This window comes from Pecten maximus, chromosome 19 (assembly GCF_902652985.1).
Source record: "Pecten maximus chromosome 19, xPecMax1.1, whole genome shotgun sequence".
NCBI lineage: Eukaryota > Metazoa > Mollusca > Bivalvia > Pectinida > Pectinidae > Pecten > Pecten maximus.
Window position 1 is genome coordinate 20,224,669 of NC_047033.1, and position 25,450 is coordinate 20,250,118.

The following is a 25,450-nucleotide window of genomic DNA, read 5'->3' on the forward strand; positions in this document are numbered from 1 at the left end:
AGAAATACTATCAAGACATCGCGACAAAAACGATGACGTTGTACTCTCAAGTAGTTATTTGGATTATTGAATCCCATGAGGTAGATAACCTATTATTCAAATAGAGGTACATAACCTGCTATATACATGTATAATACCATTTATACTGATATACAAATATACCATTGTACAGGTCATTGGCAGCAGGGTCAGACTGATGGAAAGCTAAAATTCTGCAAAACTAGACTAAACTGATAATTGTGACGTCATGGTCTTACGACCCTTAATGCCCTATTTGGTTCCAGTCTGCTGATCGTTAAACTATGAGATTATGTACAATACACATTACAAAAGATGACATTTTACGCTGGACTTGTACATTTGAATATATTATACTTAATTGTCCATCGGCTATGCTTGGATAGGGCTTCATTAAGTTAAACAATGAGAGTGTTAAATTGCCATAAAAGAAGCGTTACAAATGTTTGAACCTTTCAAGAGTTGTCGTTAAAGTGATGTGCAATGATAATTAAAATGTCAAATGTAATTGTTTATTATAACATCTGAGAAACCCTACAACTACAGATCTTATTGTTAGGAACTATTTATGATAATTATTGTGCCTCAAATAATCTATTGTCTTTGTTATCATTGTCTCCATACTGTGACTGATATATCACGAATACATACAATGTCGTAGATTAGAGGTTACGTTAGTACTAAATTAACCATAATGAATTTTACCATGGCCAATTATGACGTATAATAATAATTCCAATTTGTCAGAAAAAAAGAAAGAAAAGAAAAAAAATTCACAGAACACCAATTCTTCCCCGACATAGAACGACACTGAAGGAACACACTATAGACCAAGATTACGGCATCATATCCTTTTAAAATCGAAAATTAGCATACACCTTAAATCCAAACTTTCCATTTTCCCGCTAACAAAAATATATCTAAGACATGATGGAAATATTTTCATTATACTGCTTTCTTAGAGATCGCTGTGCTATTGTTAAAGATTTGCCAGGTTTATGACTTTAATTCATTATTGATGTTTGATAATGTTTCTGAGTTTTGATAATGGTTTACGTGAATCGGAACTGTAAGCATGTTATCTTACTGCTGAATAGGATTTATATTCGTCGAAATATCAATATTTTGATTTATTTATGTTTGTAGAAACAAAATATAACACAACAAAAAAAAAAAAAAAAAAAAACAATGACAACACAATGAAAAACAATGTCAACACATGTACAACAAATACAGTCGCAGAACATCCCGATAATAAACATGTACCAATTGTACCACATCATCACTATACCGTGACAAAAAGCGGCCTTAACGTCGATACACCAGGACAAAATGTACTATGTGTTATCACATGGTCGAAATACAAGGCCAAACAGTTACTCTATCTGCATCTTCAATAGAAAACTAATTCTAATTAATTTTTACTTTTTGTTTTTCCTGGTATTTGTATATAAATATGCACACCTGAATGAAAGATACAAAAAACATCTGAGATTGTGTAATGCAATGAAATTCTGTGTGTAATAAATCATACCATCTCTCATACATTTCTTGTCAAGCATTAGAAAATGTGTAGGCGTCTGTTCCCTTGGCAGTAATAGTTTGACCTATGATAGTTTTTGTTTCTTTCTGGTCAAAGTGTAAATGATCAAGACGACTGCCGATGGTGCGGGAAGGATAAATGCTCAGCGATAAGAAATAAGACTTTAAAGTTAGAAATCATGGCCTCAGCTTATAGAAAACAATGTTTTGTCTATAAATGTAAATAACCTTTCATTGAGAAAATACATAAACATTGACTGAATCATATATATGGAAAACATTAATGCAACTCCTTAGCAAAGTGAAGATCAACTGATCTATGTTTGAATGTTTTCCAGTTTCAGTATTAATGCGAGACTTTGTTCTAATATGCTCTACCATTATTTTCAAAGTGGATTAAAAATACTTCTCAAATCTTAGTAGCAGGAATTTATTCATTTATTATCAAGACTAGCTGTTGTGTTCTTTATGGCAAATCATTCAAATCTTCTGAGAGAGCAGAAAATAGCCGTGAAAATAAGAAATTAGGTAAGCAATGGTAACAAGCTAAATGATATGAAATACTCATTGACATAGTCATAATCAGATATGCAAAATGATAAAATAATACAATAAAATAAATCTAGTTACTGAATTTCAGAATAGTTTAAAGTTAAAATATATAAATACAAGCATATTTTGGAAAAACGATAAATGATTGCATAATATATTGTTCACCTACAATAATACCTTACACAAGATTGAATGCATATCTTGTATATATTCTTATATGGCATATGCCAACCAATATACCTAAAACATGTCTTGAATACTCAACAAACACCATCATATGATATTTATTTATTGCATACAGTGACTTAGATGGTATATCAAGACAACAGATACACACTTATAGATTCCTATCCGCATGGCATAACCAATATTCACCAAACATGTCTTGATTGCTAAAATATCACACCAAACGATGTGTTAATTGACACCTTTCTAAGTACTGCAGTTAACACATATAGTCTTCATTATTAATGGTTTTAAATGCTGACTATGTATATCTATGGCTCTACATTGTCTGGATGCCACGGCGAGGGTAAGAACCTCGGCTGGACATGTCCAGGGAGCTTTTTTTATTGAGACGGTTTTATTTACTCCTCCACGATAAAACATCCGCTTCTCACCTTCTGTCAGTAGGGCCATATAAATCACGCGTGATGTTCTTCCTGGCACTATTCCGTGTTATCTAGAGTGTTAACGTCACGTGCAGGACACATCTCTGACAGTTAGATCTCTTAGCATATCTGTCACACCATACTGGAATTGAAATGAAACAAAAATGCTTTTTTTGTAGTTATTGTTTTATCATTACTCCGTTTTGTAGGTGATTTATAGGTCAAGAGCGAGCATCCTTAATACAGTACGGTACGATGCTAGTGTCTAAAATAGCTGATCCGGAAAGCATATCTAAAATAAATGCATTTTATAGTAAGTTATGTAGTACATTATACAGTTATTGGTAAGCGGAGAAAACTAACATTGGTGCTAACGCTTACCATTGTGTAAAGCAATGTCGTATTGTTTTGTCTTACGATTCTATGTCCTTTTGGTTTTTGTCTTATAATTTTTTATTTTGCTAGACAGTACAGCCACTTTTATACGTTAAGGTTATTCAAACGGTTTTATTTTGGCATTGTTTAATGATAGAATATTTTCGCAAAAGATAAAATACCACGAAAAATATTCCTCTTTGCTCCTATCGTTGGCGAAATCGTAAAAAAATATAAATATAAAATACAAATGTAAGAGTGTATCTTTTTTTGTTTCTTTTGTTTTTCATATCTTAATGTGTGTTTATATACAACTTATGTAACACTGTTTCTATGTACAAAAAGATATAAAATCTGATATATTGACATCATAGGCAAACATCTGCGATATAGCTCATACACAAAAAGCAGGAATGGTACGTTTATCAAACTTTAAGTGTTCCTTTGTAATTGTTTCGTAAGATTACAACACCAATGCTACAATGTAATTCATATCTATTTTATATAAGTAAAGAAACAGCTTTCGGAAATAAGAGTCTACATTTTGGAATAATATTTTTGAGGCAACAGTTGTCCATTTTCCATTGCTATTATTGTAGTTACTGGTAATGACAAATGTTTTCTGTTAAGCTAACATTATGTACTGAGGGACATGGTGTGCACGTACACTGACCAGCGGTCAGATATACAGGGAGTAACCATTTAAAGTACAGTCATCATCAGATACACAAAAAATCCGGCCACCTCGGGGGCAGTGCAGATGTAAACAACTTAGAACGCATAAGGACACCTATCAACCCTAATTAAACTACCTATATCATACTCTCACAGCTAGACTGCAGGTGCACGCGAAGACATATGCGAAATTTTGTGACACCTGGATCATAAATCTAATTTCTAAAGTGCTTTTTGATCGGTCGATTATAATGCTGGTAGGATAATTTGTTGAACGATCCTAAATGTCGTCGTTTTCACATTTATTCCGATCACGACAATCATCCCATTAAATTGTCCCAAGCAGTAGATTAGAATATCCGTGAAGAATAATCATACATGTATCTATAAGAGTTTCCAACTTGTATATACATGTATATAAACGCAAAATATGCTTCATAGCCGGAGTCTTGTATCAGAATGACACTGCATACAAATGCAAAATAACAAAACAGTCAAAGAATTTGCTCTCCCTATATATAACTGCATTACATAATACAAAATTTCAATATAGTTAAAGATTTTTCTCTTAATATATAGTAATTGCATTACATTGCCAAGGTTTTCTATCCTAATTCCGTATAAAAATACAAAATTGCAACATATTCAAGGATTTTTCTCTCGCTTTATATAACTGCATTACATAGCCTTTGTTTTCTATCAGACTACTTTTGTACAAAAATACAAAATTAGAACACAGCCAAAGATTATTCTCTCTCTAAAAATACAAAATTACAACACACCACAGGATTTTTCTCTCAGTATATAACTACATTACATTGCCAGGATTTTCTACCTATACTCCTTATATTATTGTGTTGTTGCTACATGAATAATTACACTGTCTACTTTGATTAAATACTCTTTGTTACTGTTAATTTGTTCGTGTGTGACCTAAATTCGCTACTGGGTTAGAGCGAACACCTTATGACAGAAGTAAGGGAAATGTATGCATCTGGAAACCTCTATTGGCAGATGTACTGGCATATCACAATGCATTTTTGATGCATCTCCAGCGCCCCCGTTTTTATGTGTGTTTTTTTCAACTAATGTCGGTATGGCTAGTTCTGACATTGTGTATTGATGATGTAGATGTATATTCCTATAACATTTTCATTACATATTAAATGACAATGTTGATTCGTAATTGTGATGAACATCGACTGTTGCTTTCATTAAAGGTGGACGAACTGTAAGCATCCTTGGAAGACGGATGGTAAACATTGTAGAGTCCTCAAATCGCGTGAATGAGTATTTGAATGAACTGAAGGAAGAAAACAGCGATTACATCGTAGAAGTCCTCATCATGATTGACTACAGTCTCTACAAAAAGTAAGTTATACTGTACAGTAATGGTGTAACCTGTTGGGGGAGTCTCCAAAAAACAAACATAACAAGAAATATCTTTAAAAAAGATAAGCGGCATAGTTTTAATGCTGGTGGTTATAATGTAAACCTGCTGGTGAAATAAATTAACGAACTAATTAAGAAATGCGCAGTTTCAGCACGGATAACAAAATTATATCAGTTTGAATCATTTTTGGTGATAACAAGACAGCATTTGAATCAGGAATATGATATTATTAATGTGTCATTTGAATAGATACATCTACTTATTCAGCTTGCATTCAATATTAATTTTGTTTCGTCTTTAACTGCATTTCTGCATTTTGCATTTACCGCTACATTGACCAATCACATACTTCATCTTGACCAGTAACGCCACCTTTCGCGTCACATCCGGGGCCAAAAGAATATTATACGGCTATGCCGAAAAATTGGCGGACACTTAAGCGATATGGGCACAGTGTATCACCCTCATGTCAGGGCGTCATTGTATTTATTCAATAAGTTTTCTAATGTGAAGCGTCTCGACCTTTTATGCATGTGACATTTCAAATCTAAACAGGATTTTATGAACTCGACATGCAATTTGCATGCTGTAAGATTCTATTAAGCATACGAAAACTCATTCTCATGTGAATTTTCATTACTTAGACAGCCAATTGACGTCTTTTTTTGTACTTGTACCCGTGTGTCTAGTTTCTATAGCATCCTATCTTAAATCATAAAACAGGCTAGGTATGTGGCGGATATATGGTTCCGTCTACAGAACCAGGGAAATTTAACGCTGTATAAACCAACTAAATTTTGAAAGGATCAAACACAATATCGCAGGAAAATAAAGAGACCTCTTATATGTAGCGATGCCAGCCATTCATCTATTGCATGTATGCACTGAGAATTATTTTTGTTATTCATATTCGTATCTTAAGAATGTAAGTTAATTAAAGAAACAATCGACATGAACAAAGTTTAATAACCGTCAATAGAACAATTTCGTATCCAATTCGATAAAGTTTGTTTTTGCAAAGCATAAAACATATACCACCTGTTGAGGTTAGACTTTCATCTTCCCTTCAAACCTTTAAACAAAATATGATTGGAAACGCTTACAGGACAGTTTGATTTATTATTTGGACTACTTAATCCTTAATATACCCTAATTCATTATTTTGACCACTAAATTCTTTACATGTATATACCTTATTCTATCATTTTGACTACTAAATCCCTTATTTACCATAATATATTATTTTGACTAACGAATCCTTTATATATCATAATCTATTATTTTAACAGCTAACTCCTTTATTTACCGTTATATATTATTTTGACTACTAACTCCTTTATTTACCATAATATATTATTTTGACTACTAGGTCTTTATATATCATAATCCATTATTTTGACTTTAAATCCTTTATATACTGTAATCTATTTATTATTTTGACTACTAAATAATTTATATACCATTCTGGTTGTTTTCTCAACTCTATATTAAAGTGTATAAACAAGCAAAAGATACATATATACATCTTTTTTTTCACCTTAGAAGTATGTTAAATATATATGTTGTATTTGATAGAATTGGTACTAAAGCATAACTCGTGATGGAGATGACACGTAATTTTAAAAGTTTTCCGAAACTAGAACCACTATATACTGTGTATATAGATTTAGATGTGTATATAAGTTGTCTCCCTTCAACGTGTATGCGTATTAGAAGAGATATTCTGAATCTGTAGATTATTTTCGTTGAAATATCAAAATATTAAAAGGATTTTCAACGGTAATCACAATGTTGTAGCTTTGTAAAATGCATCTATATGTGAAAAAAATCTACAGCATGGAATTCTTCTAACTTTGTCAACCACCCAAATTAGAATATATTAAATGATATATATATATTTTTTATGTATCTAACTTAACACAATCTGTCACAATCTCAAATATCACATAAATTGAGTTCAATTTAATAAATGATGGTATATTTTCATTTCCATTGGCTGTTTTACTTTAAACATAACGTCGACACAATTATAATTGAATACATGTACATATACCTAAATGCTTAAAATATTCGATAATGACGTCTTCAACAAATATGACGTCAAATGGTTCATCGATATGACCTCTCTCCTACACTGATGTCACGGGAAAAAATAGAGTATTAGTTAATTAAACTGATGATATTTACGATATGACGTGTGTTTTCTCGAAAAGACGAAGAAGAAGATGTATTTAAAAAACACAATCACGAACGAATTTACGCATGCAAAGTAGATCCAATGTTACCCTCTCAACATTTTTGTTGTAGATTTTTAGACAAGGCGAGCGGACAGGACAGCGAGGCTTTGACTCAACTTCGTTACTATTTCGCACATATCGTTAATGGGGTAAGTGGTCTTTATAAATGTAAGTAAGTTGAATGATATCAATGAAAATATGTAAAATAGTTTTACAGAAAATCAGATAACCAAATTGTTAAAATATAGTTATAAATCTTCCAGTATAGGTCACGCAAAACATATACAATGATACAATATTCCAATAGATCTTTTTAAAATTGCTTGGTTTACACGTTTTAATTAGTTCCTATTTAAAGCATTATTCCATCAGTATAATTTAGGTAACGTTTCACATACAGCGTTATCATGAAGGAGTTTCCTCCCTTTGTATAAAAATTGCACATTCCTTTCCAATTCCAGATGGATCTCCGATATTCCTCCATAAACAACACAGACTTCAAAGTTTCTATTAGATTAGCAGGATTTTTTGTTGCAAAAGTGAGTATTCCACGCTCTCAACTACAAAAAAAAAAAAAAAAAAATTATATTTTATGATTTTATTTCTGTATCTTTTTTGTGTATTGTGTCCTGTTAATTAATCAGCATATCTGATGAAACTAAGACCTTTAATGATAGGTGTAAAAAAATTGAAATATACGACACCATGCTTTACATGGTCTTTTTTATAAATCATATATTAAGTATTAGAATACAATAAGTACTTGACCATTGTCTTTTTGCCTTTTTAAATTGTCGTATCATTTTTAGAATAAAACAGACCTGCCGTTCGTACTGACTTTCCGGCAAGGAGGTGATATCCGGTCAAAAGTTGACGGAAGTGCTACACTTCTTGGCTTGACAAATTTTTTGAAAGGGAAACCGAATTTACCTCACCATGATCATGCTATGTTATTTACAGAGTAAGTATTTATATATTTTATGTACATTATTACATTTATGTATTATGGGTAATTAAGAATTATCACAGTACATTTAATTTTTTTTTTTTCAAAAGTGGGACATACTGTTAAGGTTCATGTATTGCGATTTTTTTTTTACATTTTGGTGGCAAAGCCACGATATAAACTAAGTAAAAAGATGTGCAGTCTATGTGAGCATACTTGACACATCAATCCATGCCGCGCATGAATATATTCACCCACCGGAACTACTTGTAACTAACGTAAACAATCTTGGCTCTATGAAAAAAAGCTTAGGACTATGTCGTTTTTTTTTATGTTAATTAAAAAGTCTCAAAAAAGAAATGTTATACAATATTGTTACAAATGATAAAAAATAATTGAACAGATTGTTTTTTTCGTATTATTACAATGCACTTTTTTGTTTGCCAATCAGCATGTGACAAATGAATTTTGAAAAAAAAAGGCTGTTCCATTTGTCGAACCCCATTGACGAAGTTACTGAATATTGGCCTATTTTATTTTTAATTTTCAAAAATAGCAAAAAAATATGTTGAGAATGTAAATATAAGCATTAAACTGTCATTTTTCGGTGTCTATGGTCAACATAGATGCCAGAGCTTTGCAAACAAACGTGTCATATTGTGCTAGCGCACACAATATGACGTTTGTTTGCAAAGCTTCTGGCATCTATATCGACCATAGACACCACAAAAAGACAGTTAATTCTTTAATATTACATATATATTATTATGGTCACTTTTTTTCTTTTCGCATACATTTATATATATTTATTTATATATGAATTTTATTTATAGGCACGATGCAACAAACGGCCGAGGACATATACTTGGTAAGTATTGATACATCATTTTTGTTAAAATCGGGTATCATATATTCTTACTTAATGGTTTAAAAAAGAAATATTTTCGATAATGTATATGATGAAGTCAGACATACGGATAAGTAAAAACACTTTACCTATACGAGCGTTGGGTGAATTTTATAAATCTGAATACTTCAACTGGTTGTTGTAATGGAATTAAAAAAAGACAAGTGCAGTTGTTTAGTCATATAATAGTGCAGGCCCTCTTGTTCTTCTGACATGCGAACTTGCGAACTTACAATCCACGTTAGCATCGACATTATACAGCATGTACAGACGAAGATTATATTTTAATTTTGTTTAGTTTGTACATTATTATGTATCTTTACCCAAATATGGAGGTTATGTTACTACACTGGTAGTTTTTCTAATCTTGCAATTTTAGATAAGTCGAAGTTGTGTTCTTAACTCCTAAATAATTTTAACAAGATACTTGATATTCTTAATAGATACAATTTTTTAAGTGTCTCGTAAGCCAGATATGGCTGGACATTTTTACTCTAATTGGTATTTTTATCTATCATGACTGTGTTTTTACCATGTTGTAAAAATGTGTGACACTCTAATAAATAAAATATTGTATTGTGTTATTGTATTGTAATGTGAAATAAATATTTCCGTAATTGGGATATTTATCGTCGAAATAATATTTAAAAAAAGTGGACTATATTGTATCTCACATCATGAGCTCTTATTAAAGAAATAAAAATTTAAAAAGGAATACAGATATTTTTTTAATGATTAATTGAATTCAATAATTAAAATTTTAATATGTATTCTCCGTACATGTAACTGTATATCCCATACCGTATAGTTTTTTACGCCCTATACCTATACTTCCTCTATAGGTACCAGTTACCTGAGCGGGATCTGTACACCTATGAGTACATCGGTGATAGTAGATCATGGCTCCTACAACTCAGCCGGTATAGCAGCGCACGAGCTCGGACATAAGTAAGTTTACATAGTAATAACACACGCGCATAACAGCGCACGAGCTTTGACAAATAGACATTATTTCTATGATAAATCGATGAGATCAGGACGGGATAGAATTATTTCTTTTCCAAAAAGTCCCAAACCACACGTACACTATCTTCTTCCGCGATGGTCGAAACCGCATGTTTAAGATAAATATAAATTATATAAAAACCGTTAAATCATAGACAATGGCCTGCTTTATCAATGAGTTGTTACGCTTTTTGCTGCCTGTTTATGTAAGGGGAAGTAACTCGTAGATACCAAGCTCGTTTAATGAGGTTGCTTGGTTTGAAGCAGTCACTAAAGATAATATGTCTAACATGATCCAGATGAATTAATACACGGAGAAGACATTATCAAATTGATTTAACGACCTTGAAAACGCAGAAAAAAATATGTAGGACAGTTATTTACGGTAATCTTGTAGAGAATCGAGATGTGGTGTATCAGGAATGTGACGGACATTTTAAACCCAAAGATCCACCGATCTAAGAATTAAACTGAATAATAGTATGCCAATTCAGTGAGCTATAAAAAGTAATTTTGCATCCTTCAGCAGAATATTAAAGTAACAACAGCTTTTTAAAAGTCAATTAAATTCCTTGAAATGAAGTGATCTTGAGTAAAACATCCAGGAATGCAAACAAAACAAAAATGTCTTCTTCTTACCTGCCATTTTATATTCAAATACTTCTTGCTTTTTGTCCTTTATTTCGATCCCTAATGCACGGCACCTATGGCCTTGGCACTTTGATTTTTTTTGTCAATGTTTCTCTTTGTTATATTAACAAAGGTTTTTGTTTCATTTCCCTTACATATTTCACCCGGAGTTAGGTAGACATATTCATTAACTCATCAAGTGCACGTTGGGGCACGCTATTCTAGGTTGTTTGTTTTACAACAGACATCTGCCTTTAAATGTGGTTCTCATCAAATTCAATGAGATGATAGTGTGGTTTAAGTTCAAACTGCCACTATATCCCAACAACAGATACTTTGGCAACGAATGCTTGAATTTGAAATATATTAATATAGGTAAGGAAATAGATGCTGAGGAAATTACTTTACGTGCTTTGTTTGGAACAATTTCTATTTCTTTTATTTTACTTACACAGTAAATGATTAAATTAAGCGGTTCGTATTCAAACGATTATGGTTATTTGGACAAAAGTTTCAAATTACGTATCGGCATTTGGTGTTTTAAATTAAATCGCAAAAAGGCCCGATTTATAGAACTGTCTAAATAGTGGGCTCTTAATGTCAATCTCCGCGGTTAAATAAATTGAAGTTATTAAGTGAATCCCTAGAGTATCGAAATGTAAGGTTAATTCCATGCCACAGTGTATTGGTGAAATAACAACGTGATATTTTTGGTAGATTTCAATTAAAAGTTATATTCTCAAATCTGCTCACGAGATTGCGTCCGACATCTGACATGCTGGAAGTGATTACAAATGTCTTGAGTCTTGCATTCAAACAACAACCATTGGATAGCTACATAACGGTAGATATAATTCCACAGGGTACGCTCTCGTCCGTTAACGAATATGTATTCCAAACAGTTAAAAAATGTTATAAGGCGGTTTTTATTATAAAAAACAAGAACAGAAAACAAAAACGATAACAAAAAAAAAAAAAAAAAGAACTATACACTGACATTAATGTAATGGGAACCGTACGCCTTATACAATGTAGGCCAACTTATTCTATTTGAAAAATAATTTTAGCGCAAATCTATATACAGTAATACATACTCTATTTATGATCTATGATTGTGCCACAACAGTCCCTATCGGCGACTGTACATTATCAGACGTTATAACGTAGCTATAGGCGATTTTCCCTGTGTATTATTAGTATTTTACGGATATATGTAGTCATTGTTTTTCTCGATAAATATACACCAAGAAATACCTTCCCTATTTACGTTCGTGTCACTGCTGCATGTATTGCAGAACGTGCATCTATTTTTGTAGCTTTCCTTTAAAAACACTCGCGTGATAAATGAGCTTTTATCAGGTGGTCTATACTAGACAATGGCCGCCATTTTGCTCGTCAAAACTGGCAACAAGATAGGTATTTCGGTGTCGACATTTCTTTGAAAAGTGGATAGAAATGGTTCTTTTATAACTTGTCCAGAAGTCACAAGTGAAATGTGTGTCATCCGCCAATGTTTTGAGTTGCATCCGGGCATTTATATTGGTACTTAGTTACATGAACATCCTTGGACCTACACGACCTGCACGATTACCTATACCCTATGACATTGCAACTTTGCAAATGTCCATGTCTATTTTATTATCCATCATCACGAAAACATACATTCAAGTATATGTATCTTTTATTTTGAAATCAATATTATGAAAGTATATATTTGTAAAAATAGCCATTGTAACTGTCAAAATAATACACTTCAAGAAATTGCATGGTTTAAGTTTGTGAAGCACTTAAAATATTTCAACGAATTAGAATATTTTTTTTATGAATGACTGTAGTTTTTTTTATGTATATATAAGACTGGCCACTTTTAATGTTTCAGTTTAGGGGTTATATACCACGACGGAGACTCTTCTGCGCTGACATTGGGATGTCCTAAGGAGTTGAATTACATCATGGCTCCTTCGTCGGCTATCATCAACAGCAAAACGAAGGAGTACAGCTTTAAATTTTCTGATTGCTCCATTAGACAGATTGAACTGCAAATGAAAAAGCTTTCAAACAGGTAATGGAAATAAAACGATGGTTTTAAATGAGTGATAAGAGCTAATATTTTTGAAATTGTAATTTGCTGGAAACCGTAAAAATATAGACGATGGTTATATATTGTCCCTAACAGGGAATCATAAGCCGTTTCCAATTAAAATAATTGCAGAAAAAATGTAGCAAAAAAGGAAAAAGGGACGTTAAATTTCAAACAATCATGTATTACCATCAACAGACAAATTGAATATTGATTAAAGTGTTTGAAGGTAACTTTTAGTAATCATTGTTAGTTAATGAGAAAGGGAACGCCAGGAGTAAACATCAAGTTGATAAAATAACGGCGGCTAAGAGCGAGGTAATAATGAAACCATAAACTGAGCATTAACCATTGAGAAAACGTTAATACAAATTCCATTACAGAAACCGGAACTGTTTGGCAGAGGACACAGGGCCGTCACTGGCGACCATAGTAGTGAAGCCATATTTGATGATTCCGCCAGGACAAATAGAAGACGTACATAATCAGTGTAGGGATGTGTATGGCAATGCATCGTTCATGTGTGTAAGTAGGTCACAGATATTAGGGAACATATAGTAGGGAACATATAGTAGGGCACAGATAATATAGTACAGATAGTAGGTCACATATACTAGGGAACATATAGTAGGGAACATATTGTAGGGCACATATAGTAGGGAATATATAGTAGGGAACATATTGCAGGGCACAGATAGTAGGGCACAGATAGTAGAGTACAGATAGTAGGGAACACATAGTAGGGAATATATAGTAGGGAACATATTGTAGGGCACATATTGTAGGGCACAGATAATAGAGTACAGATAGTAGGGAACATATAGTAGGGAACACATAGTAGGGAACATATAATAGGGAACAGATAGTAGGGAACATATAATAGGGAATATATAGTAGGGAACATATAGTAGGGCACAGATAGTAGGGCACAGATAGTAGAGTACAGATAGTAGGGAACATATACTAGGGAATATATAGTAGGGAACATATTGTAGGGCACATATTGTAGGGCACAGATAATAGAGTACAGATAGTAGGGAACATATAGTAGGGAACACATAGTAGGGAACATATAATAGGGAACAGATAGTAGGGAACATATAATAGGGAACAGATAGTAGGGAACATATAGTAGGGAACAAATAGTAGGGAATATATACTAGGGAACATATAGGGAACATATAGTAGGGAACGTATACTAGGGAACATATAGTATGGCACATATAGTAGGGAACAGATAGTACGGAACATATAATAGGGAACACATAGTAAGGAACATATACTAGGGAACATATAGTAGGGCACAGATAGTAGAGAACATATAGTAGGGAACATATAGTAGGGAACATATACTAGGGAACATATAGTAGGGAACAGATAGTAGGGAACATATAGTAGGGAACATATAATGAGGAACATATAGTAGGGAATATATAGTAGGGAACATATAGTAGGGAACATATACTAGGGAACATATAGTAGGGAACAGATATTAGGGAACATATAGTAGGGCACAGATAGTAGGGAACATATAGTAGGGCACATATAGTAGGGCTCAGATATTAGGGAACATATAGTAGGGAACAAATAGTAGGGAATATATAATAGGGAACAGATAGTAGGGAATATATAGTAGGAAACATATTGTAGGGCACATATACTAGGGAACATATAGTAGGGAACATATTGTAGGGCACAGATAATAGAGTACAGATAGTAGGGAACATATACTAGGGAACATATAGTAGGGAACATATTGTAGGGCACATATTGTAGGGCACAGATAGTAGGGAACAGATAGTAGGGAACATATAGTAGGGAACCAATAGTAGGGAATATATAGTAGGGAAATATTAGTAGGGAATATATAGTAGGGAATATATAGTAGGTAACATATTGTAGGGCACAGATAATAGAGTACAGATAGTAGGGCACAGATAGTAGGGAATATATGATAAGGAACAGATAGTAGGGAACATATAGTAGGGAATATATAATCGGGAACAGATAGTAGGGAACATATAGTAGGGAATATATAGTAGGGCACAGATAGTAGGGAACATATAGTAGGGCACAGATAGTAGGGAACATATAGTAGGGCACATATAGTAGGGCACAGATAGTAGGGCACATAAAGTAGGGAACATATTGTAGGGCACATATAGTAGGGAACAGATAGTAGGGCACATAAAGTAGGGCACAGATAGTAGGGAACATATAGTAGGGAACATATTGTAGGGCACATATAGTAGGGCACAGATAGTAGGGCACAGATAGTAGGGCACATATAGTAGGGAACATATAGTAGGGCACATATAGTAGGGCACAGATAGTAGGAACAGATAGTAGGGAACATATAGTAGGGCACAGATAGTAGGGAACAGATAGTAGGGAACATATAGTAGGGAACATATAGTAGGGAACATATAGTAGGGCACAGATAGTAGGGAACATATAGTAGGGCACATATAGTAGGGAACACACAGTAGGGCACAGATAGTAGAGAACATAAAGTAGGGCACAGATAGTAGAGAACATATAGTAGGGAACATATAGTAGAGAACAGATAGTAGAGAACATATAGTAGGGAACATATAGTAGGGAACACATAGTAGGGAACAAATAGTAGGGCACATATAGTAGGGAACAGATAGTAGAGAACAGATAGTAGGGAACACATAGTAGGGCACATATAGTAGGGAACATAAAGTAGAGAACAGATAGTAGAGAACAGATAGTAGGGAACATATAGTAGGGAACAGATAGTAGAGAACAGATAGTAGGGAACATATAGTAGGGAACACATAGTAGGAAACATATAGTAGGGCACAGATATAGTGGGAACAATAGTTAGGAAACATATAGTAGGGCACAGATAGTAGGGCAAATATAGTAGGGCACAGATAGTAGGGCTCAGATAGTAGGGAACACATAGTAGGGAACATATACTAGGGAACATATAGTAGGGCACAGATAGTAGGGAACATATAGTAGGGAACATATAGTAGGGAACATATACTAGGGAACATATAGTAGGGAACATATAGTAGGGAACATATAATGGGGAACACATAGTAAGGAACATATAGTAGGGAACATATACTAGGGAACATATAGTAGGGCACAGATAGTAGGGAACATATAGTAGGGAACAGATAGTACGGAACATATAATAGGGAACACATAGTAAGGAACATATACTAGGGAACATATAGTAGGGCACAGATAGTAGAGGAACATATAGTAGGGAACATATAGTAGGGAACATATACTAGGGAACATATAGTAGGGAACATATAGTAGGGAACATATAATGGGGAACATATAGTAGGGCACATATTGTAGGGCACATATAGTAGGGAACATATAGTAGGGCACATATAGTAGGGAACACATAGTAGGGAACACATAGTAGGGCACATATAGTAGGGAACATATAGTAGGGAACATATAATGGGGAACACATAGTAGGGCGCAGATAGTAGGGAACATATAGTAGGGCACAGATAGTATGGGACGGTTGTAGATGACAGTGTAGGGCAGGTAATGTTGGGAGAAGGTAGAGGGGTACAAATAATACAACAAATAGGTAAATAAGAAAACAAATACTTGATACCGTAGCTTATAGTTCTTGTTGTCGTAATGCCGGATAATGTAACTCTACACAAAGGTAAAATCCCGGATAATGTAACTTTACAAGAAGGTTAAGTCCCGAATAATGTAAGTATCAAATCAAATTAAAATCCCGGATAATGCAATGACAAAGCAAGCTGTCAAAATACATAAAAATACAACTCAAAAATCCAATTGACAAAACACTGCATTGTGTAACAGACAAAAGAGTTTGTCAAAATACCGGTTAACATAACTGACAAAACTTCCTGCGTATGTGTTTAAATCTTATAATCTTGTGGCGAAGGTTGATGAAATTTGAATTCTCAATGTGAAATAAATGTCGCAAACCTTGATTGTATAAATTTTCACTAGAATATTCCATGCGAGTTTTGATTAACATCATCTGTAGATTTGGCCTAAAGAGTGCATTTTATTTTGTAGCCGCCATCCTCAACTGAGGAGATGTGCTATAAGATGTATTGTTACGACCCTAAAAGGAAGATCTGCATCACAGCCAGTGAGCAGAGAGCGGCCATGGGGTCTTCTTGTGGAAATAAAAAGGTATGACACCCTAATGATTAGCTCACCATATCGTTGCTTTTCAGGAGAATGTTAAAGGTGAGTACAAAACGCTCGAAAACACATTTTAAAAGATTCTTTACCTTTTTTTCAATTTCATGGGAGCATTTTCTGTCTTAGACATTGTAGCTGTTGTGAGGCCTAAAAAAGGAAACACTTCAATATATCATATCGAATTTAGAATTTCTTTCTGGCCTTTTTGCACTTTTGATTGATGCGAGAAAGCAATGTTTTGACACAGTGTGTCGATATATTCGCTATTGCTCCCCTGCCCTGTCATGTTAACCTGAGTAATTGTCAACACTTTATATGTTAAAGCCATTTTAAGTACCTTTGTTTCTTGATACAAGGGTGTTTTTTGTTTTAGTTTCTTGGTTGCCATTCGTTTCTGATGTTTTCTTTAGCATTATTTTCGACCATACTCTACGAATATGTCTTGACAACATTCTACATTTATTGCATTTATCTCTTCTGTTGCATCTGAGGCAAGGTTTCCATCACTATAAAGCTCTATCTCTGGTCACGCAATCCAAATGTGTATGGAAACATTGCTGAAGAGAAATATACTGGTAATACAAATCATAGGAAGATACATATTCGAAAATTCCGTGTCCGATTTAACATTGATGTATACATGATATTTACATGGCTACATAGTTCAGTTGTGTACTATTACGTTCCTTGAAAGCATTGATGGGCGTTTGTATAGTTGGTTTCATGGATGTCTTTCAGGCGATGGAAATAGCACAGAAACATTATAAAGCTTGCACTAGGTGTCTTTTAGAGAGCAATATTGGAGAGTTTTAAATCCATCGAGATTAAAAAAACTATTTCAAACACAATAAGTGCATTCAGCAAAACACTAAAAGAATGGTGCATAGTTCAAAGTCTAAAAGTAGAACGATAATAACCGACAGGTTCACTACATTCGACAAATCTTTAATTTGATTTATTTCAGCAGTCTCCATTTTACGCTAGCGTGCAATACCATGTTTGCTTGGAATTATGTCAATTGTATCGAGTTTGATAGCCATAGCAATTAACGTTCCCAATATATGTATCTGTCAGATATAGATAACATTTTAACTAAACTTAAAAATAAAATATTCAATACAGACAACGTGAGCATTCCGATTATTGAGCACAGCTGTCGCAGTCCTCGTGACTGCAATTACGACGTCATATATAACACGCTGATGAGTGGGGCAAAAATAGGATAAAATTGACTGAAGTATATCAGGCATCAGGTGACCGTTAAGGCCCATAGGCCTCTTTTACGGGTTAAGGAACAATTACCAAAGTCTCTCCCTTTGTTTTCACGTTGTCTAATTATTTCATTGTTTCCTGTTTTTGTCCGTTCAAGCCGACGTTTACTATCGCCATTGTCCTTTTAAATACACATAATGGTAAATTGTCGTTATTTTGGGATCTCTGTTAGACTTTCATCTTATGTACCTTAAGCTAGAAGCGAGAGTGATTATCCGATACAATTTGTAGTAGGAAAGAGTAATAATACCCTGTCCGGGCCGGGCTTCGAACTAACGGCCTTTCACTCTTAAGCAAACATAATACCACTAGGCTAAAAAGAAATTCCCGCTAGTCTGAGCTAGCAAGGTGATTTTTACTCTCTACTTTTACACGATTATGGTATTGTTTTGTACATTTGTGATTGTCTTTCCTCAAAATATTTCATTGGTGTTTTTGTTTCAGTGGTGCAAACTAGGAAAATGTGTTTGGGATGACAAAGCACCATCTGTTCCAGGTAAGTTTAACATGGCTATACTTTATTAGGCCTTTCCAATAAGAATTTGCCATTTCCTTCAACCTGTTTTGAGGCTTCCAAGTCACCTCTTAGGTTTCTTAGGTGGTCGGGTGGCACAGTGGTAACACACTTGCTTTTCACGTAGGCGGCCGGGGTTTCATTCTCCTATCGGACCTGAAAAGGTATAGGGTCACCTGCCCGACTACGTGGGTTTTCTCTGGGTTCTGCGGTTTCTTCCCACAGTAAGACCTCTCGCGCTTCCATCAGGCCCAACAAGTGTGATAAGTATAAGTTGTAACTTATTTTGCAATATTAGTAAAATGAATAAAGTTTGCATTATCTCTTGGGTTACGCTTTAAGCCCTTAACGGCACTGAAAAATAGATGCATATAAAGACGAAACATGACAGATTGAATTAATCTAGGTTCTGCTGTATCTAACCTCCAGCTTGTATTGAACAGAGTTTATTAAATGTCGCACGAATCAATTAAGTGTAAGTGAGGAAATTAAGTGAAAGTGAGAAAATTAAGTGCAAGTGAAGGTATTAATGCTAAAGGAAGAGAATTTATTTATTTTTATCCGTCTTTCGTGCTTCAAGCAGAGTTATCGCCCCTCACTTAACTTCATTCTTTCTGTGACACTCCTTATTTGTCGCCCCACTAGCATAGAAAAGAGTTTATATGTTTAAGCTTATGTCTTTAATACATTCATCTTAATTATTTTCACTCTTGCTATTTAATAAATAATCAATTTCGGTTTTATTTAATTAATGTGCATCGTTACAGGAACTATAGATTGCTTGTTAATATGATATAACATTAGTTAGTTTGATTAACTGTTTTCGTTATATTCGGTTTTAAGTTTCTAATATTGATGACTTTATAAGTCTAGTTGTAGCCACAGTGAGGTTCGGGCATTGCGCTAAGTCTTAGCATATTGGGCACACCTCAGAATTGATTTATGCGTAAGAAGAATCATGATTTTATTCCTATTGACAGCTGATTGCCCGTTCCCGGACGTGCCGCCCTCGCGGACGAAATGTAGCGAGGAAGCTTCACCTTTTAGATGTAGAGACCCAAGCTTCTACAGACGTTGTTGCGAGTCGTGCAATAAAAGTAATTAGTAAAATGCATGCATTACACTCCTACACGCATCAGTTGATATCTATATAAGGAACGGTACTGAGAGAGAAAAAAAGTCGATTTCAAAGGGAAATTCATAACATTTTATGATAAATAATCTTTTACGTGGGCTGCTCAGATGGGAGCTAGATGATTCAAATCTTCTGTCTTATATTCTTATGCTTGTCAATTTCGCGTCCGGCAGGGAATGTATTACGGGAAATAATGAAAGTGATTCAGTATACCTCTGGAAAATATATATCTATTATCAGTTGTCCATCACGCTTGTAAAAATGTTCAGTTTTGCAACAGTATGTCATTTGATGAACGTCAAGTGAATGCTCATTTCTCCCATTCGATGTGCTTTTCAGGCTTTATTTATAAGTGAACACTTTTGATCGTAGCATTTCTCATAAATGCTCGCATATCCAATCCCGTTGAAGGAAGGTGTACGACATTACCTATCATTTATCCACGGGAAGAATAAATAAAGACCGATGTTTCTATTTATCACACAATACGAGGGCTAGTTTCTAAAATTGTATTCATTATCACGATCTCTTCAAATATTTTATCAGTAATATTGCAAAAAACATAACTAAAAACATTTGTGAATCCTCAGTTAATCATGGGAAAAATAGGATATCTTCCAGCAGTAGATTCAGTTGTATTTTTTTTTTACAGACTTTACAAAAGAAGAATCTTGTAAAGACATGAAAATTCTTATCAATGGATTACAATGTGGTCAATTTATCCAGCGATATGGCACTGATATTTGTACCTTGGATCCAAACGTGATGAACTTTTGTTGTAAAAGCTGTTCAAACCCACCAGGTAAATTATTTCATTACCATACCTTGAAGTTCAATTATTTTTACATCATTTGATATTTGCCCAGACTGGGAGCCCCTGGATCAATCGCCCTATCTAAATTCAATCTCGCACATGGCTATTTTTGTTTATTCTTGTATCATATTCATTTTTCGTTTCTTCTCTTTTAACATTTCAATATAATACATCGCATTGTAATTGAATGGATATTAAGTAGCATACAGCCGCCTTAAATCAATGTACATGCACCAATGGACCTCGTGTGCAGAATAAAATACATACAAGTTTATCTACTGTATGACATGAACTATTGGCTGTGTTAAATACCGATAGTATTCCTGGCTGCTATGAAATAAGATGAATAAAATAGATACGGCTAATTTAGTCTTTATCATTTACTATATTTTATTGCAAATGATACATTATGATACCGAATGAGAGAAACATACTGAATATTCTGTTACATACAGTATTTTTTTAGGTTCAAAACATAATCAAATTTATTTTAAATACTTGGTATTTGTTGCAAATTTTCAGCAACTTTTATCAATATAGGTATAAATAGGTCAATCGCAATCGAAATTGATTATCAATTTATAGCTTTAGCGCCGACTGTGTCGCCTAACAAACAAATTGCTATTCACACGTAATAGCTCCAATAATAAAATAATTTATCATCTATACAAATGATACATCCACTTATAAAGATAAAAATATTGAAATTAACATAAACCAAGAATTTGTCATTGTATTTAATTTATTACTAGGATCCTTGTTATTTTCACCAAGTACTTGTAAAATAAGAATAAATATGTTTCCACGAATATAATTTACTATTCCGTGCCTAATTTTATCGGGATTTTTTTTCCAGCGCCTACTGTCTCGCCAATAGAAAACAATTCCTATTCACACGTGACAGCGTCTACATGTACGGATAATAATTTTGTTCGGATAAACGGATTGGAATGTCAGGACTTTATCTCTCAGAACGGACGACGAGTGTGTGACAGGGACATGATTAACAAACACTGCTGCGCCAGCTGTTACTTATTGAGAAGATAGCCCAAAACGAATTGGAAAATTTTGTGTCAAGCTTCAATAGTTTAAAAAATTGTAAAATCATCTTTTTCCAAAAATGTCTGCAAAAAAGGACAATTCTTGTGTACATTTTCTAGGTGTGATCGTTTTGAATCCAAGGAGTTAGTTGTGTTGATGTTTTAAGTTTGAAAATCTATCAAATAGTGATTGATAATATAGCTTATCATTTTTACTGATACGACAGAGAACGAACTGAATCTTTGTTAGTAATTTTGTATGCTAAAGCTGAAGGAGCATGACACAGCCGAGTCAGTAAACATAAAATTGAAATATGTTGTTACCTCTCGACTAGCTTCACTCATTAAATTCTAAAGACTTAAACCACTTTTGATGAGATGCTCATGAAATGAATATGTCTTATTTGAAACTGGATTTTGGAAAGGAAACATTTGCCTCTTCTATACGCATTGACATTTTTTGCCGAAAGTAGTTACGAAGAAAAGTTGAAGACGATTTATTGACGTGATTTACAGCAAACAAGATACACATCACTTTTTGCTTAAGCGAATCAATGAATAGAAATTACTCAGTTTGTCAACCAAATGCATTAGATTGGAAATTCAGTTAAAGTAAAATGGTGATGTTCTCTACTTGAAATATTGTTTTGGGGAAACGGAATATAAACAAGTAACGCAATATGAACATGTCCAATGCAACGATGAAACCATTTCAGATTAAAGGTAGAAATTGTTTCCATTGCCATTGACAATATATACTCTATTGTTTAAGGGACTTGCCAAAGTCGAACGATCATCGGTCTTCCGTTGTTTATGTATCAATAGTATCATTTCAGCGATGTTAGAAATATGTCAAGTGCCATATATCCAACTGTGAAAAGATCTTCATATAGACGTTTCTAATGTTGATAAAAAAAAAAAAAAAAAAAAACCCAGATCACTCGTTCACGACTGTTTTGATTCTTTGCTGCTAACGTCTAGAGCTCTCCTTGTTCTGTGTACAAATCAACGAAAATCCATTGCTATTCTGGTTCATGTATAATCAGGTTTAAATGAACAGTCAGCGTATTTTGTAATCATGTTGATAATTTGGTTACCATGGACGCTTGTCGCAATCTTTGCTATTGTTAGAAAAAATATATAAGACGTAATATTGTAGAACTTCGCTTTTGTAGGCGTAATAAATTTATAATCATTTTCCATATTATCTTTTGAAGAATTGATAATTTTTCGTTAAAAGTTAATCCTTAAACTAAAAGGTGCAAAAGATAAAAAGAAAGTGTTTGACTCTTTGAAGGTAAGGGCAACGAATTCGTAAAAAATGAATTTAAAAAAATAAAAGTGAGGTTAAAATACATTCGCAAATGATGATATGCGCTAAATATGTTTTGATTAAGGTCGAAAATATTTACCAGATATGATGTAATATTGTTAATGTTTTGACGAGAATCAGAAGATGGTGTTGTAACCATGGTTACGTATCTATTGACTTTTACATTATTTATTCAAACGAGTCAGTTACATGATCTCGTTCTCCAAGGAAGTGCTGTTTTGTTAGTTTTGTAAGTATTGTTGATTATTAAGTATTGATTTTGAGTTTATTCGACTTGCACGTAAACGGATGAATATGTGCTGTACAACTGATGATTAAGTGTGAGTGTTTGTTGGTGATATATACGATGTTTATCCCATAACTACGCCCGTTTCACAACTGATATGCCACGTGATAAAATTCGTAACAGTATGTTTTGCTTACTAAACCGCGTTGCGGAACCATTTTTAAAGCCTCTGATTGGTCATTTCTGACATCTAACAATTCTGATTGGCTAATCTCTGGTCTTTGATTACGGACTACTTCTACTACTCTCACTTAATATGTTTGTTGTCTGTCAAAGCATCAACATGGACACGTTTTTGGCTTTACCAGTGTCAACTTTGGTATCACTTGGTTAGAGGGACGTCTTCATGGAAAGGTCGATTAATCTTAGGTTTGAGTCGTACGAAATAAAATTTGATGGTAAGATAGACTACGCACAGAAGTGAGATTTCTCATTGATCATGGCGAACAAAAACTGGCCAAGTTATGGGATAAACATGTTCTTCAACGAGTGACAGATGTTTATATAACTCCCGTTAGTTTATTTTCAAACTAAAAACTTTGATAAGGAACTAACACGAGTTAGATAAACAATCGTCACTTGTTAGGGAACATCTATAGTACTTACTGTGTTTCTTTGCGTTGTGCTTTGTTTGTGTTTAGTAATAAAAACAAAACGACTAACGTCGTCTTAAAATACATTATGTTTATGCATGTCAGACTAAAATCTGCCGAAGTGTTGAGTATAATTCTTTGTGATGTGATTTTCCTGCGAGATAGATTGTGATGTTTTATCGCCGAATAAACACTGGATACCTTTATGAACCTAAACTGTTGTCCATTATTTTATTCTGGATAAATAGCAGTAACTGTTTAAGGATTATGATCTCGGTAAAAGAAAAGTTACTGTCGGAAAACCGATATCTTACATTATTTATCGAGATGTTTGTGTACATAAATATTTATTGAACTCCATTAAAAAGACCCACATGCAATTAGAAGTGATTAATAATAAAATAGATGTATATGATCTTAAATATGAAAGGGCGAAAACAAATGATAAGACATTTTTACTTGAATTTGTGTGATCCTGTAGAGATGACAAATGCGCTATCAAAGAACAAAAAAAAAAAAAAAAAACATTAAAAAAAAGAAAGAAAAAAAAAAGGAAATTTGTCATGTTTAAAATGGTACATTTATGGAATTGTTCATCTCCCATTGAGGTGAGACAGAGAGATCTTAGCTAGAGGAGGAAGATGCTTAACTTGCCAAACACGAGGAAAGTCTCGTGCTTGGCAACTTCAGAATCTTCCTCCTCGGGTTGAGATCGGCCTGTCTCATCCCCAAGGGGGTGAATATTATTTCTTCTGTTTACTCTCTTATGCATCTTAACTCACATCACATGAAGTGATTGGATCGTCAACGTCGACGAAATTGTAGTGTTGCCGTGACGTCATTTAAGGATTGAATAAAGTTATGTTGAGGTGTATTGGGGTATAAACCTCAATAGGTCTTGAGACAAATTTATTATGAACTGTTTCGCAGTTCATAATAAATTTGTCTCAAGACCTATTGAGGTTTATACTCCCATACACCTCAACATAACTTTATTCAATCCTTATATTTATATTTTTTTGATATTTTGTACAATATTTTGTCTTTGACAAATAGGGACTTGTGCAAGTCTACCACAGAACTTACCGAATTGTGCGTCATCACTCTTCGTCTACATATGGTTAATACTTTTAGGATTTCTTTCGTGAACAAACTTAATAGCGAATTAAAACAAATATTAATTTTAAAGGAATTTATTTCATATAAATATGATCACTTTTGAAAAGGAATTAAAAAAATATAGTCCAAGCTCAACAAATGTATTCCTACGCCGGACTTGATATAGTTCATTGAAAAATGACTCG

General features: G+C 33.7%; 1 protein-coding gene across 1 annotated transcript in view; it reads left to right on the forward strand.

The window, feature by feature from the left end:
* LOC117317770 (A disintegrin and metalloproteinase with thrombospondin motifs adt-2-like) overlaps positions 1-24,356 on the forward strand; it is a 39,987-nt gene extending 15,631 nt beyond the window's left edge. Inside the window, exons 5-17 of the mRNA XM_033872702.1 lie at positions 4,994-5,144; positions 7,474-7,552; positions 7,865-7,942; positions 8,213-8,364; positions 9,183-9,217; positions 10,099-10,204; positions 12,771-12,953; positions 13,355-13,496; positions 17,028-17,147; positions 18,876-18,927; positions 19,926-20,042; positions 20,733-20,882; positions 21,751-24,356. Coding sequence (XP_033728593.1) covers positions 4,994-5,144; positions 7,474-7,552; positions 7,865-7,942; positions 8,213-8,364; positions 9,183-9,217; positions 10,099-10,204; positions 12,771-12,953; positions 13,355-13,496; positions 17,028-17,147; positions 18,876-18,927; positions 19,926-20,042; positions 20,733-20,882; positions 21,751-21,941 — 1,556 coding nt within the window. The 3' untranslated portion in view covers positions 21,942-24,356. The remainder of the gene's footprint in view (positions 1-4,993; positions 5,145-7,473; positions 7,553-7,864; positions 7,943-8,212; positions 8,365-9,182; positions 9,218-10,098; positions 10,205-12,770; positions 12,954-13,354; positions 13,497-17,027; positions 17,148-18,875; positions 18,928-19,925; positions 20,043-20,732; positions 20,883-21,750) is intronic.
* The last annotated feature ends 1,094 nt before the right edge of the window (positions 24,357-25,450 follow it).